This window comes from Onychomys torridus, chromosome 6 (genome assembly GCF_903995425.1).
Source record: "Onychomys torridus chromosome 6, mOncTor1.1, whole genome shotgun sequence".
NCBI lineage: Eukaryota > Metazoa > Chordata > Mammalia > Rodentia > Cricetidae > Onychomys > Onychomys torridus.
The window spans coordinates 45343980-45358627 of NC_050448.1; the positions used below are offsets into that span (position 1 = coordinate 45343980).

Genomic DNA, 14648 nt, shown 5'->3' on the forward strand with positions numbered 1-14648 from the left:
AAGTATACAGTGCAATCAGACTCCATGAGACGGAAGTGGACTTTTTATTAGGGGATATACATGGTACTGTTACTGTTGGAAAGACATTTTTATGTAGTAATACTCTTGATTATGGAATCTATGCAACTCGGTGCCATAGCCAACACAAACAGAGAGACGCTATGGGATGTATTTGGCTTATTAGGCTAGATGCCAGTGAGGACAGTCATCCACATCATTAGGAACACGTTTCCATTCCACCTGGGCCTTACTGTCTTGTTTACTCTGCTCACACTTCCTTTGGGAGACGGCTGTTGTGCTTTACTTTCGTGCCGTATTGTGGATGCCACAAAACTTGCATTTGCCAGGGAATAATCTCCTGCAAGTAAAGAAAGTTAATGCTCTTGTGAAATTAGAAAATATAATTGAGTTTATATTTTGTTGGCAATATTGAAAATGCCTTCATCAGGAATAGCGCTAAACAAGTCCGGTTGCTACAAAGATGGCAGGCACATTTCAGTCTGGTGCCTGCTTGAATTTTTCTTAGCTCTTACTTAGAGTCAAAAGGAATAAGATGACTGTGTGGCTACAAAAGAATTCTTGATTTTCAAAGTGGCATCAAATAAAGGTAAGTCGCATAAGTTACCTGCGATACGATGTCATGGAGTAGAATGGTATAGTCCAGTTCGATGAAGTCATCATTTCTTGGCTATAACCAAAAAAAGGTGTTTAAGCAATATCATGGCAAATTGACATCTTAAGTTTTTGAATTAATGTTGATTTACAAAAGAAGAATTTGAGTCGGGTGGTGGTGGCGCACGCCTTTAATCCCAGCACTGGGGAGGCAGAGGCAGGCGGATCTCTGTGAGTCGAGGACAGCCTGGGCTATAGAGTGAGTTCCAGGAAAGGCGCAAGAGAAACCCTGTCTCGAAGAAAAAAAAAAAAAAAGAATTTGAAGTTCATAACTGACTTCAACTTAGTCTCTTAGCCTGATAAAAAACTATTTTCTTACATTGAATAAACAAATACTCTTTCAAATCACACTTACGAAAATCATTATTTTGTACTTGTTGCTGTAGAAATTGCTTTTCTGTGTTTTCCCTTTCCAATTGTGGCAGCTGTTTAAGAGCATGACTAGGTGCAGCTTTGATTTCCGGACCCTGAGTGTCAACAATGGCAATGGGAATCACAGAAAAAGAAGCCAATCCCATAACATTCTTTAGCAGACTGACACTAATGTACTGGAATGGCTTAGGGTCTGATTTTACCATTACACCTTTGTTCTGTACTGTTGGTTACTTCACGACTCAAAAGCATATCTGTAGTGAGCTACACAGACGTACAATGCCCCGTGCCCCTGAGGCTGAGGCTTCTGAAAGCTTGCCCTTGCTATGCTGAGACCCCAGTTAACAGTGCTCAGAGGTAGCCCCAGAATCACCATTCTGATTTTTAAAATCACAATATAATGAAGATTCACGGGGGTTTTGTTGTTGTTTTTTAAATAAGCGCAAAACCATTGGCTTGTATGTTGCTGGATGTAGCTTGAGAATTCATGATATGGTTTTATGGCCTGTACCTGGCCTGGGCTCATAGTTTAGTACCTTCAGAGGACTGTTGTCACCAAGGTTGGTATCTGTGAACTGCATTTGGAAAGCAGACTCACTGTTTCTCCAAAGTTGTCGGCCTCTCACTGGAGTACTGTAACTGCTCCCCTGCCTGCCGTTGTATAGTGAGCAGTTCCTAAGGCCCCTGAAGACTCAGTGCCCGGCTCTTCTGCAGGTTGCTTCCTGCATGCTGAAGGAGCAGCAGGAGGCCCTTTTCTTTTAGGTTATGGAAAGAGATAGTTTCTATCTTTGGTGGTTCTTAGTGCTCTTGTCTTCCATTAGCTACTAGTTGAATATCCCCCACTTAACCTCCAAAAGGAAAAACTACAGACCTTTTCATATATATTTCTGGTCTAGGGAGATGCATTCTGTGAACCCATGGTATTAGGTTTAAGAGATCATAAAGCTAGTGCTACAATGTGAGGTTGTAACTCGACTAAAGGGATTAGAGGAGAGAATCACTCAGGAGCCAAGGAAGGGCTAGAACTACCAAGCTTACAAAGACTACAGTGACATGATTCTGTCTGAGGAGATGCCAGGCCTGTCTCTAGGTAGCCAAGGAACTACCATTCAGTAGAGAAAAAAATGCAGTTAGTTCAATAGCACTTGACAATCGCAGCTCAACTACACTATTTAGGTTGCTAAAAAGGAAGTGTTCTGTATGAAACTAAATACCAAAAATGTTTTAAAAAGCCAAATTTTAACTCATAGCTTCACAGTTTTGAAGTGCAGCTTTGCTTGTAAGTGCTATAAAGAGTGTGGCCCTCAGGGCCTTTGTAAAGCATATTAAAGACAGGACCATTCATTAAAAGTGTGAGGTGTACCCGTCTTCGTTTAGCACATACTAATAAGGCTACGACCATTTTTTCTCTGGAAAAGGAATCATAAATAAATTTGAATAAGGCATCACAAATAACTAAATCTGATTTGCTTGGCATGAAAGATTAAGAACCATAAACTTGCGAAAATGCAATGTAAAAACTACTCATTATTAGAAGACGTTTCCTAGAGAATCCTTAGCTTTGTCTCACTAATATTCGCTGCCTGTAATGTGTGGCCAGGGCAAGAAAACTCAGCACACGCTATTGCTAGGAAGATAGATGTTAGGCCGAGAGAGAGGCCTGCGTCTGGGCTCTGCTAGTTAGCCAGGTGACATTCGGGACCAGTGCTGCTGCTCTGGATGCTTCCCTTTAACTCGCCCTTCCTCAGTCCTGACTGACTGGCAGTGCCTTCGAACTACCAGGTTCACTAGTTTTAGTACAGAATGGCAGTAGGAATGTTATCCAGTTATGGACACCAGCACTAAGTCAGTATTAACTGTTAACAGCATGCTTTGGAGAGAGACTACGTACCACTTGCTTGACGGTTTGAATTTGCGCCATTTTATACCACGTGTCTTCAGTCGAATTCTGCCACATTATATAACCACAGGCAACCCAGGCTAAGTGGCGAACTGGCTTCATTTGTGGAGACACATTTCCAGAACTGTCTGGTAGAGGAAACATTTATATGCTAAATGTAATATTAACCTTTTTAGATTAAAAATCACAATTCTTACTCATGCTTCCTAGTGTCCTAATGTGTGTGAAAACTAAATTAAGCCATGGATGTAGGAAATTCCAGATCCTCTTTTTTATTGCTAGATTAGATTAGAAATAAGTATTTTTGTAGAAGTCGGTTTATTTTCAACATAGTTAACATCAAACAGTTTTGAGCATGGGTAATAGAGACACATCTCAAGTTTGAAAAACATATTTCCCATGCTTTATGTGGTGTACCTGGAATGTTTTGTGCTTGTAGTGGTTCCTTCATAGACATCAGTCTTTGATAAAATGTGTTATCTTCTTCATCTGGGTTCTTGCCAATCTCCCCTTCAAAAGTGAAGTTGACCTCTGGTGCAGTGCCTTGCCCCATGTGAGGGTAAAGAACTTCCGCTGTGCAGTTCACGGTGACTTGCTGTCAGAAACATTTCAACAAAAGATCAGTCTTACAGACGGCCGATCTTACTGTAGTGACTAGGTTTCAGGATGGTCAGAATTCTAACCCTGACCCTGCTTATACTTACCTGTTAGTGGGGTGTCAGTTCACAGGGTCTGCTTTTGGTCTGACTACACACCGACATCAGACTGCCTCTCTAAGCTTGCTCCTTACCCTTTCTCTCTGCTTCTGAAACCAGTGTCTTCTCCAAAGGCAGACCCAGCAGCCTCTCCCTACCGTGAAAGTGAGGGCTGGGGTTGTCTAGCACCTCAGACGCCTTCTAGGGAATCTCCTCTTGTGAGTTCCTTGAGTTGTGCTCCGGGAGAGGGTGAACTAACTGTCCACAGTTTCAAGATGGCTTTGGTGCAAAGTGAAGTTCCTTCTTTTTAATTTATTCCATTCATAATTGGACAGGCACAGAATTTTATAACTTTCCTGCCCCATTACTGAAAGATTAATGCAGTCACAGTTGGCCATGCTATTGCTCCTGAATTTCTAAGCGTACTTAATTTGAATAGCCAATTAAAAGGCAGGCATAAGAAAGCAGCCATGACTGGAGAGTAAATTACTACATTCCATCACATGAGGCGTAAGTTCAGACTGTTGGGAATGTGTGATCTTTTTAAGGGTAATTTATTTGAACTGAAATGACTGACCGCTTCTAAATAATTGAATAGAAAGAAAGAACTGAGGCAGTCCATGCTGGCTCACATGGCTTTGCCTCAGAGCTGCTGCCGCCACAGTGAAGCCCAAGATCAAACCCTTCAGCAAAAAGGAACTAGGTAATTCTGAGTCAAAATGTATTCACTAGACAGGGCATTTAACTTACTTTTTGGATAATTTCTTCCACAGAAAATTTGAGGTGATACTTGTGCCCTCTTCCTGGAATATCCTAAAATTAAGAAAATGTAGTGGAGAAAAGATATTATAGTAAGTCAAATCTTTTTAGTTAGAACATTCTTATTATTACATGGCTGGGGGTGGCTGGTGTGAGGAAGTACATTCAAACTTTGCATCTGTTTAAACATAACACAGTGGGTTTCATTCTGACACTTCTCACGAATGTATATATTGCTGTACTTCATCACCCCCCCCAAGCCTTACTTCTTGACAAGGCCCTGTCCCCAAGTGTTTAGCATCCAATTTGGCAGTCTCTAGCAAATTTATTTGAGATTAGTGTAGAAGGTGGACAGAAGCATACAAGTGCACAGATAAAAAGACCATGGGCTACACCTTATCTTAAAGCCCAGGGTATCAGAGCATCCAGCGACAGGTCTATTAGAGGCAGATCACTGCCAAGTGATGGAGACAATGTGTACACGTGCTGTTTGTTACTTGTGTCTCTTCCTCTGCCAAACGATACTTCAACAAATCTTAGGACTAGATAGATACATTTAGATATTTTCACCTTTAAATGAAGAGATAAATTTGAAGTTTACACCCAATTACCTTATCTGGTACAGCTTCAAAAATAAAAACTTTCCCCCTATCAGCCAAAAAAAAAAGAAAGAAAGAAGGAAAGAAAGAAAGAAAAAGAAAGAGAAGACAACCGAGCAGTTAAGGCTGTGTCAGATTAAGGGGGGCAGGGGGTGCACTCAGTAGGTGAGGCCTTCAACTCGGCTTCAGCCAGGGAAGCGCATCATCTGCCAGGGAAGCTCATCATCGGCGGCAGCAGGATATGGGTGCCCAGAGCCTGGCAGTAGCACACAGTGCTTTTGTCCTCTTTCAAGTGGCCAGTTTCTCACGGTTTCCCGTCCTTTTGGGTAAAGGGCCTAAGAGTTGCCTTTAAAGTTCAGGGAGTTGTTTGGAGGCCATGAGCTTCTTCTGTTGGCCAAGACAGCTGGCCGATTGAGAAACAGTGACAGCTTCCAGGCTGTTTAGAATGCCTCCTGTCTACACCTAGTCTCACCACAGGAAAGGGAGAGATGCCCATCCTGTGTATCCCCCCACTTCCTCGGAAAAAAAAAATGCACAAAATCTGGGTCTGCATGGGTTCTCTGCGGGACGGAGAAAGCAAACGGTTCTGGGCTGAGTCAGGTACTGAGGCTAGTTTGGAGGCAGAGCGGCGGCGGCTGTGGCCGGAGAGTGGGGGAGCGGAGTGGGGGAGCGAGGCGATTCGGGCCAGGGGCCGCCAACTCACCTCCTTGGTGGCCTGCTGGACCGACTGCACCTGGAACACCTTGTGGGGGGTCCCCTGCTGGTAGTTGATGCAGTTCTCGGCCACGGAGGCAGCCCTGGAGGCCGCGTAGTGGGTAGCTGGGATCTCCATCTTTGGGGACCAGTGAGTGCGGACCACCCTGGTTTAAGGGGGTCGCAATGGATGCGGAGTGCCGGTTCCCCGGGTCGTCTCCCGTGTGGTGGAGAAGCCGGCAGCTGGGCTGGGCGTGTGTGATCCTCAGCGCCTTCCTTCCCTCTTCCTCCTTCACGCAGGAAACTGTTCTTCGGGCTGTGGCTCGGCAGCTAGGAGCCGGGCCCCGCCCCTGCGTAGGCGGGTACCTCCTGGAGAAAAGCCCGGGCATTCCCCCTGGCTCCCTTAGGCTTTGGCAGGTGTGGGAAGGAAAGGGAGAATTTCAGGAGACAAGGGAGAGGCTTTCCAGCCTTGCCTCAGTGGGTCCTCTAGAGGTCTTCAGCTGCCTCTGGCTATTTCACATACAGATTGGAATACCCCATTCCTCAAATGGGCCTCACAGGGCAAGGTGCAAAGTGTGATTCACCTCTACCTTTCCCGTTGTGAGACTCCAGGAACAGGCACGCTCACCCCCAGCTTCCTTTGGAGTGTGATCCAGAGTGGAGAAAAACCATACTCTAAAGTTGGGAGACTAATTGGCATCAGAAGAAAAATTTAAAATGTACCAGCAGACCTCCACTACTGCACTGATCTTAGAAATATGAGGCTTAATGGGCGTGAACCACCACTTCTGGCTCTCTTTCTTAAAAAAAATTTTTTTAAATTTTTAATTGTGTGTATGTATGTGAACGTGCACATGTGTGTGCAGACACATCAGATCCCCCCTAGAGTTGGAGTTCTGTGCAGTTATGAGCTTAAGTCAACTGCTGAGTCGTCTCTCCAGCCCATCTCTTTTTCTTAAAGGTAGATCATTGAAGGATTTTTGGGTAGACTACTATGTATGTTGTAGTGACACTCTAAAAAGAAGGGGACTGTGCTGTGTGTGCTACTGAAGTTTTCCTATAAATGAGGACTTTCTTTGGACTAAGTGGATTTTTAAGAAATAATAAGCAATATAGCATTTCCCACCCTTTCCTGTTACATAAGCCAATGTGGAGTAACTAGAGAATAACAAGACTTTTTTCTCATGAAATCGAAGATATTTGTCTTTTTTTCTCCTTTGAATAAGTCATTTGTCTAAGAACTAGCCCTTTAGAGGCACGTGTGTGTATGTGTGTGTGTGTGTGTGTGTGTGTGTGTGTGTGTGTGTGTGTGTTGGGGTAATGCTCCTTGGATAGTGTCAGGAAGAGTGCCTGTGTAGTTAGCAAGTCAGAAGGGGCTCTGCAGCGCATGCAGTGTCAAGTTTCCTACGCTACTAGTTGTATCTCCTGGAACCACTGTAGACTCCTGGGCAGAGCAGTCAGGGCTGCGGGGTGGGCTTCCACAGTCAGCGTTTGGGTAGTCAGAGATTCTGTGTCTAATGACTAGCGTAGAGTATGTCATAAGGATACTTACAGTATTCATACCAACTTAGGTTCTATTAAAATTATGATTATTACTTCAAAGGGGAAACTTACCTTTCATTTAGATGTTAAATAAGCTGAATTGCAAGGATATCATTTCTATGTTGGTACTTTTTTCCGAAATGTTTTCTAGAGTGTTTTGCCTCCATGTTATGGATGTGTACCAGGTATATGCCTGGTGCCCAAGGAAGTCAGAAAAAGGAGCAAATCCCCTGGAACTGGAGTTAGGGATGGTTGTGGAGCCATCGTGGATGCTGAGAAGCAAACTCAGATGCTCTGCAGGAGCAGCAAGTACTCTCAACCGCTGACCCATCTCTCCAGCCCCAGTGGGTCTTTAAATATTAGTTACCTACTATAATTTCATCAAGGCAAATACTCAGTCCATTATACTCAGACTTGAATAATGTCTAGATTGTCTTCAAGAAAACAACAGTTATTCTGACTCTTCAGGATCAGGTAATTTACACTATTGATTTTATATTACAATATAAGCATTAAACAAGGTAAAAAAAAAATACTGTAGCTTGTAACTTGGGTATAAATATAAAGTCAAAGTGGCCAGTTAATCTATATAGCACAGTTGCAGACTGTTTCTTCATTAAAAATTTGCACACTTTCTTTTGTTTTGTACTTGTACGGCTGCAGGGGTGTGTGCTGTGGCTGGAGTTTGGAGATCAGAGGAAAACTTGTGGGACCTGGTTCTTTGCTTCCACCATGTGGTCCCAGGGGTGGACTCAGGTTGTCAGACTTGACGACAAGCTCACTTCACTGCTGAGCCATCTCTTCAGCCTCCGCTGTTTTAGTGAGATGTTGTTGTTAGACTGAACACAAAATGCCCAGTCCTCAGAGAACTCTGAGTACCTGACAGGGCCTTGGTGTCCACACCTGGAAACCCTCCGCTGTGCTTCTGTGGTGGCTTTGTGTTCTGCCCTCTGCTTCCCTTCTCTTGCTTCTTGGATGTTTTTCCCTCCTGGGGAAATCAAGTTTTCACTCTGGGGTTTCCCAGCCCATCCTGAAGCTCTTGGCCACTGGAGGATTATTAGAAGGCAGTTAGTCAAGCACATTCACACTTAGCCTCTTTAGGAAGTCTGCCCTTCCAGGCCCTCATCTCCTGCCATTGTTTACATTGACTTCTTCCAGGCCACTCACAGACTTACCCATTAATATCTGTAGATCCGCCTGCAGAAGTCGTACATACTTTCGAAAGTGATTGTCCTCTGAAAGTCTCAGGTTGAAGGAAGAAGCAGCTAAAGGAAGAAGCAGCTGGCAAGTGGTCTGTGCACGTCAGATGTTTCTCCTCAGACATAGCCTCCTGTGCACTGTCTCCACATTTGATATTCATGTGAAATGCTTGCTCCATCAAGTTAGTGCCTGACATAAACACTAACCTATGTTCATTTCTTTTTGAAATCCTTTTTTATGCTCGTCATTATCATTTTCAGGTCTTAATTATTATATCTGGTGCTCCCTTTAAATTACCTATGTCTGTAACGCCAAATAGTAAAATCAAGTAAAAACTGCCTAAATAGATTAACTGTAGCCATCAGAGTTCTTATTTCCAAGTAACCATCCTTGTTTACTACATTGTGTGACATGGAAGGGCAGCATTCCAGAACTGGATGAGTTCTTTGGAATGGAGGTTATTGGAAGCCTTAGACTGAGCCTATAGAAGAACAAAAAAAAAACTCGATTACTTAGGTGGTATGCCCCTCTTTCACCCCTGAGTAAGAACAGAAAAGAAGAATTTCTTCTAAATAACTCCTATGATAAATCTCATAGTATGGCCATTATAGTCAAAGGAAAAAGTAAACAAAATACATGAAACGTGGGTTTTTGTGTAAATTAGTGGGAGTTTATTTCATTTTGCTGATTACTAATGCTCTGTTTGTTTTTTCCTGAATCATGTGCAGGTTTGATTTTACCCATAAAAAGCAGTCGGGTGGTGCTGGCCAGTTTGGAAAAGTAATAGGTGTGCTGGAGCCCCTGGCCCCAGAGGACTACACTAAGTTGGAGTTTTCCGATGAAACGTTCGGGGCCAACGTTCCCAAGCAGTTTGTGCCTGCAGTTGAAAAGGTACTGTTGACAGAACTCTGGCGGTCGTCTCTGTTTGAAAGCAGGTCATCTGTTCTGTCATGTTTGTGTCTATCATGGTTCCTTTTAATTAACCATCTTTCTTTAGGGACTGTCAGGCTTTCTATCTGGAACCTGCAGTTCAGTCCAGGGGCTGTAAACACATGCCGTGGCAATGGTGGCAGGCTGCTCTGTTCATCATGTGTATGATCACTCTTCAGTAATTGATACTGTGCATTGATTGTAATCATTAAAGTTATGATGGTCTTTAGGGGTTAGGACTTTGTGTGTGCTGATGCAGGAACAGTTGTTTGTTAAGACTCCCAGCACCTGGATACTGTTCTACAGCATTCTTGCTGCGGCTGAATGTGCTCTTGATAAACGAAGAGCTACTTTGCTTCATTTGTTTGTTTTGAGACAGGTAGTCTGTCTGTAACCCAGAATGGCTTGGAATTCCAAGAGATCTGCTTGCCTCTGCTTCCCGAGTGCTGTGGTTTTATAGAGGTGTATGCCACTTCCTCCAGGCAGAACTAGTTAAATTGGGAGTAAACCACTTGCACACACCCTTCAAAAATCTGGAGGCCAGATACGGTTGTATGTGTGAGCGTGCAGAGAGCTGTGCACACTCAGAAGCGTCAAAGCCGCTTTGTTTGCCTGTTACTTGCTTAAGGCTGCGCTAAACAATTGTTTATCTTGTGAACTGCAGGTTATAATTTTGGTTTCAGTGGTAATAGATTTTGGTTGTTGTTGGTAATGTATTTCACTCTTATTTTAAGATAATTCTTTGCTATTCGCACACTTCTAAATACCAGATGTCTTCAAAATTCACAGAAGAAAGAGAAGAAGAATTTACATATTTTTTAGCATACAGAGTTTACAGTTTTGAAATGTCAGAAATATAATCCGCTGTGTGACTGAATTGGAGGCATTTCTAGAAGTATTTAAGCGACGGAAAATGAGTTGCAAACTTGTCAACTGTACTCTTTAAACATATGCAGTTTGTTGTATGTAAATTGTACCTTAATGAAGCTGTCTTTCCAAAAGGGAATTACATTTGGAAAAGTGAATTTCCTTTAATTCTAGTTCTTAACAAGACCATGCAACTTTACGCAGTGATTTTTATGATGTGCTCTGCCGGTACAGCAAAGCAGTGATAGGTCCGTAATAGGAGCTCAAGCCCCAGCTACTGCTCACACATGTGCTTGGTAAAGTTGGTGACCTTAGTCTGCCTTTCCTGCCTTTCCTCGTTGTGTCTGTAAGGGAGTGTGAACCACAAGTAATTCCTGAAGTGGAGGTTGTGGGGCAGTGATGGTGAGTGCCCTTAGCTTCGTTCTCCAGCCCCTCACACCTTCAGCACTGTACTTTCCCCCAGGATTGCTCATCTAAATGCCCAGCTTACTCGGAAAATTTTTGAGAAGTGAAAGACAGCATGTATCTTAAGAACATTACATTTCTGAGCAATAACCTGCTTTGGAATTCTGGGTAATGCTCTGCAAGTGAAATCTCATTGCAGTTACATTCATTTGTTGTTAGGGGTTTTTGGATGCCTGCGAAAAGGGCCCTCTTTCTGGTCACAAGCTTTCTGGGCTGCGGTTTGTTCTGCAAGATGGTGCCCATCACATGGTTGATTCCAATGAAATCTCTTTCATCCGAGCTGGAGAAGGTGCACTTAAACAAGGTATGCTGTGTCTTCCTTGGGAAACCATCGCAGCCTCAAAAGCAGCACTGTTTGTATTTTCCTTCATCCAGAACTTGGGGTGGGGGGGCATGGTAGGTAAGGGATGAATGCGTACAGATTGACGTGATGGGAGATGATCATGTTTTCTTTCTTGCAAATATCAAAGCCTACCCTGTTCTCAATTTTCTGAATGTTTATTTTTAATGTGTTTAAGTTCATATATCATCTGAAGTTCTGGTTTTAATAGAGAAGACAAATGCTCAGAACTCTTAAGAAGTATTATGAAGATAAATTAACTAGTCATGTTATTTTTACTCATTTATTTAAATGTCAAGGAGTTCATAAATTTGGAAGTAATTTTTTCATATATCACATTTTAAGCTGTTAGGCTTTATTATGAGAATGGAAAAAGTGTTTTGAAAGAATTCAGTAAACTTTATGCATAATACAGTTGCAGGCAGGCATACCTGATTCTTCTCTTTTGTTGTTGTTTTTCTGTATACTAGTGCTCTACTTGCTTGTACCCCTGCATGCCAGAAGAGGGCACCAGATCCCACTATAGATGGTTGTGAGCCACCATGTGGGTGCCGGGAATTGAACTCAGGACCTCTGGAAGAGCAGTCAGTGCTTAAACTCTGAGCCATATCTCCAGCCTGCTGATTCTTTGCTTTTAATTCAGGGCGGTGGAAAACAAGACAAAAGGCTGTTTGACATCAGAATCCAGCAAAAAGAGTCCCACAGTTATCCTAAAGCCAGAAACTCCATTTTCTCTGTCCCCTTATCTAGATCTGGTATTTGTCAGTTCCTTAGCAGTGTGCATAAGTGTCTTTATGTAACAAAATTATGATTCATAAAACATTTCAAAAATATTTCCATTAAAGAGAATAACAATAGGCAGTAGAGAACTAATATTTCTTAATCATGATTTCCTATGCGTTCTGTAAACCAGAATTCTGTTGACTATGAATTTTGAGCTTTCTGAACCCCCTTTGGTCTCAGTTTGCATCTGTGGTTAACCCTAGGCAGTGTCTGGGAGGGCTGCTGTTTTCTAGACTAAGTTGCTAATTCCTTATTTTATTTAAAATTAGTAATTATATTCTAGTTTTTAGTTGTAGAAAAGAAGAGTGATCCGCCTTTTTTTTTTTTTTTAATCAGCTGCATATTAAACAGACTCTGCAGTCTGTGATGCAGGAATTTGGACAGCCTGAAGAAAAGAAAATGATGTGGATGTTCTTAGGCATAGCTCAGATTGACTGTCTACCTTGTGACCTTGAATGTTCACTGCTTTAACACATCTTAAGTGAAGCGTTAAATCACATTAATACTTTTCAGAAATACAATTAAATTTAAAAGCACTAATTGTTTTATGCCGGTTCTTGATTAGAAGTTTGTAAATTTCACTGAAATAGAAGTTAGATAAAGCTAAGAAATTATCTGCACATCAATTAACATATAACTTCATCCTTTTTAACTCTTCCTATATTTAAATGTAAGTAAGTATGGATGTATGTACCTATAATATACACATATACCAATGAAAAAGTAGCTGAAATGAGTAATTACCTAGTGGATTTACAAAGGAAAAACTGGATTATAATCAAAATAGGAACTTTTTTATTTTATTTTTTTAAACTAAGTTGTGCAGCCAAGCAAGGTGCTAGCATGAAAAACAACTGATTTGGGGTTTCTCCATGTGATCCTTATTTCTTCATGATTAAAAACAAATATATATATATGAAACTACATTTTGTCCATAAATGCAAATAGTTGGCAAAATTAGAATGCAATTTTAAAAATAAAAGGCATTAGATTTGGAATAAAAATGAAGATTGATTTTTAAAGTCCTGAAAAGGAGAAAGTTTTAAAGTATTAAAATTTGATGCCTTTAATCCCAGTTCTCAGGAGGCAGAGGCAGGCAGATCTCTGAGTTTGAGGCCAGCCTGGTGTACAAAACAAGTCAGGACAGCCAGGGCTACCCCAAATTAATTAAGTAATTAAAATCAAGGTCAGGAAGTTCTCACCAAGCAATACAAGAACTGACACATACATGTCACTGAATGCCCTCTGAGGGCTCTGGAGTAAGTGATGCTTGCTAAATGAGCTCGGTACTAAAGCAGCGTATGCGTAGGCTATTATGCCTATTATTATATGTAGTAAAATATGTGATATAGTGTAAGATCAGAAGATAGGTTAGATTCTCATGTATTCCAGTGTAAACCAAATTTTGAACTTGCCTCAGAGATGAATCAGTGATGTATGTAACTTAAAACTGAAATATGAAACCAGATGTTCTTGGCCCGCTTTGGCTCTGTGGATGTGAGTGTTGCTGTTTCCCCCATAGGCAGTTTTTAGAGAGAACACCATGCGTATTCTCCCGAACACTGGCTGTCAGGCCATTCTAAACATAGCAGAATTGTGTCCTTAGCTCATTAAACCCGGCATAGTCTGTTCTGGGATCTCTTGCCGTTCCATGCCAGGCTTTGTGTTCAAGTCTTTCTCTTCTCCTCACTGTGTAGAAACAGGCAATCACCTGAACTTCCCCAGTCTGCCTATATGTACCTAATGTACATGTGAGTGTATACATACAAACATACAAACGTTAGGCACACTGAATACAGTTCTTCCTGTTCTGTTGCCTTTGACTCAGCATGGTGCCATGCCACTCATTTCCCAGCGTGTTCACCTCGGTTGTTGCTCATAACATTTATATATGCTGTGTTATGTTGAGTACGTGAGAGTTTGTCCTCACAATGACCTTAGAGCTGAGAGAACTGAGTTCAGAGCAATTAATTCCATAACCCAAGCTGACATACTAGTTTGGTAGAGCTTAAGGTTAAACCTAGACTAGTCTTAGCCCTTGACTACCTCCTCATTCAGCCACTTAAGCACCTGGACTGCTGATGCTAGCGTTTTTACTAGTGGGCTGAAGTAGGGACTCACCAATGTTGTTAATAGAAACTATTACATAGACTTTGACTGAATTGGGTATTGGGATCTATAGGTAATTTTAAGAGTGCTATTTGCAAATACTGCGACATTTTAAAAATGGCATAGAAACTTGAACATCTGTGGAGTTTGGTACCTAGTTGAGGTCTCAGTGCCAATCCACGACTGGTACTGAGGAGTGTGTGTTACATTGTCACTAATAGTTACTGCACTTAAGACTGTAGTGTCTTTAGAAGTGCTTATATAAATATACGAGAACTGTTGCTAATTAATTCCTTATGAACAGATAGATGCCTCTGGAAAAACTATGGTTATTTTCAAACAAAACAGCTTCGTAGTTGTCTTTCCTGTGTTTTGCGTAGACGCTCTTATTTAGGGACAGTGCAGCTGGTCTGAGGCTAAACATTCTGTTCTAGCAAGCTACTAAATTAAGTGCAAATATTTGAAGTTGTATTCTACCTCCTCCATAAATGTGAGTCAGTATTTGTAACTAGGAAGCATAGTAGCTGTGTATTAGATGGGACAAAAAAAATACACAATGAGTTTCACATTAAAGGGACTGTTAACAGCTAGTCTGATAGTTTTTAGTTACTGATGAAGAAAGAGGCAGTAGAGTGTTAGAGGACAGAAACTAAAACCTGAGTCTCAGGCAGGCAGTGGGATCGTTCAGCCTAGAAGAGGAAAGCCTTCTTCAATCACCTTCT

The 14648-nt window shown here is 41.8% G+C and overlaps 2 protein-coding genes across 2 annotated transcripts in view; one reads left to right on the top strand and one right to left on the bottom strand.

The window, feature by feature from the left end:
* Positions 1-14648, top strand: part of Gfm1 (G elongation factor mitochondrial 1) — a 46368-nt gene that overhangs the window by 29430 nt on the left and 2290 nt on the right. The window contains exons 14-15 of the mRNA XM_036189879.1: positions 9161-9323; positions 10854-10998. Of these exons, the coding sequence (XP_036045772.1) occupies positions 9161-9323; positions 10854-10998 (308 nt within the window). The remainder of the gene's footprint in view (positions 1-9160; positions 9324-10853; positions 10999-14648) is intronic.
* Positions 12-6031, bottom strand: Lxn (latexin). Its single transcript, XM_036189880.1, has 6 exons — positions 5701-6031; positions 4390-4452; positions 3362-3539; positions 2936-3072; positions 626-688; positions 12-358 (listed from the first exon to the last, which is right to left on the bottom strand). Exons 1-6 carry the CDS (start codon positions 5827-5829, stop codon positions 269-271), a joined length of 660 nt encoding a protein of 219 aa, XP_036045773.1. The 5' UTR covers positions 5830-6031; the 3' UTR covers positions 12-268.

What these genes read in the sequence shown, in the direction of transcription:
- Lxn (XM_036189880.1), bottom strand. Translation starts at nt 5,829, where the DNA reads ATGGAGATCCCAGCTACCCACTACGCGGCCTCCAGGGCTGCCTCCGTG. An exon ending in TGGAAGAAATTATCCAAAAA is followed by an intron (nt 3,540 to 4,389) that starts GTAAGTTAAATG and finishes TGTTTCTGACAG; the next exon opens with CAAGTCACCGTGAACTGCAC. An exon ending in TCCATGACATCGTATCGCAG is followed by an intron (nt 359 to 625) that starts GTAACTTATGCG and finishes CTTTACTTGCAG; the next exon opens with GAGATTATTCCCTGGCAAAT.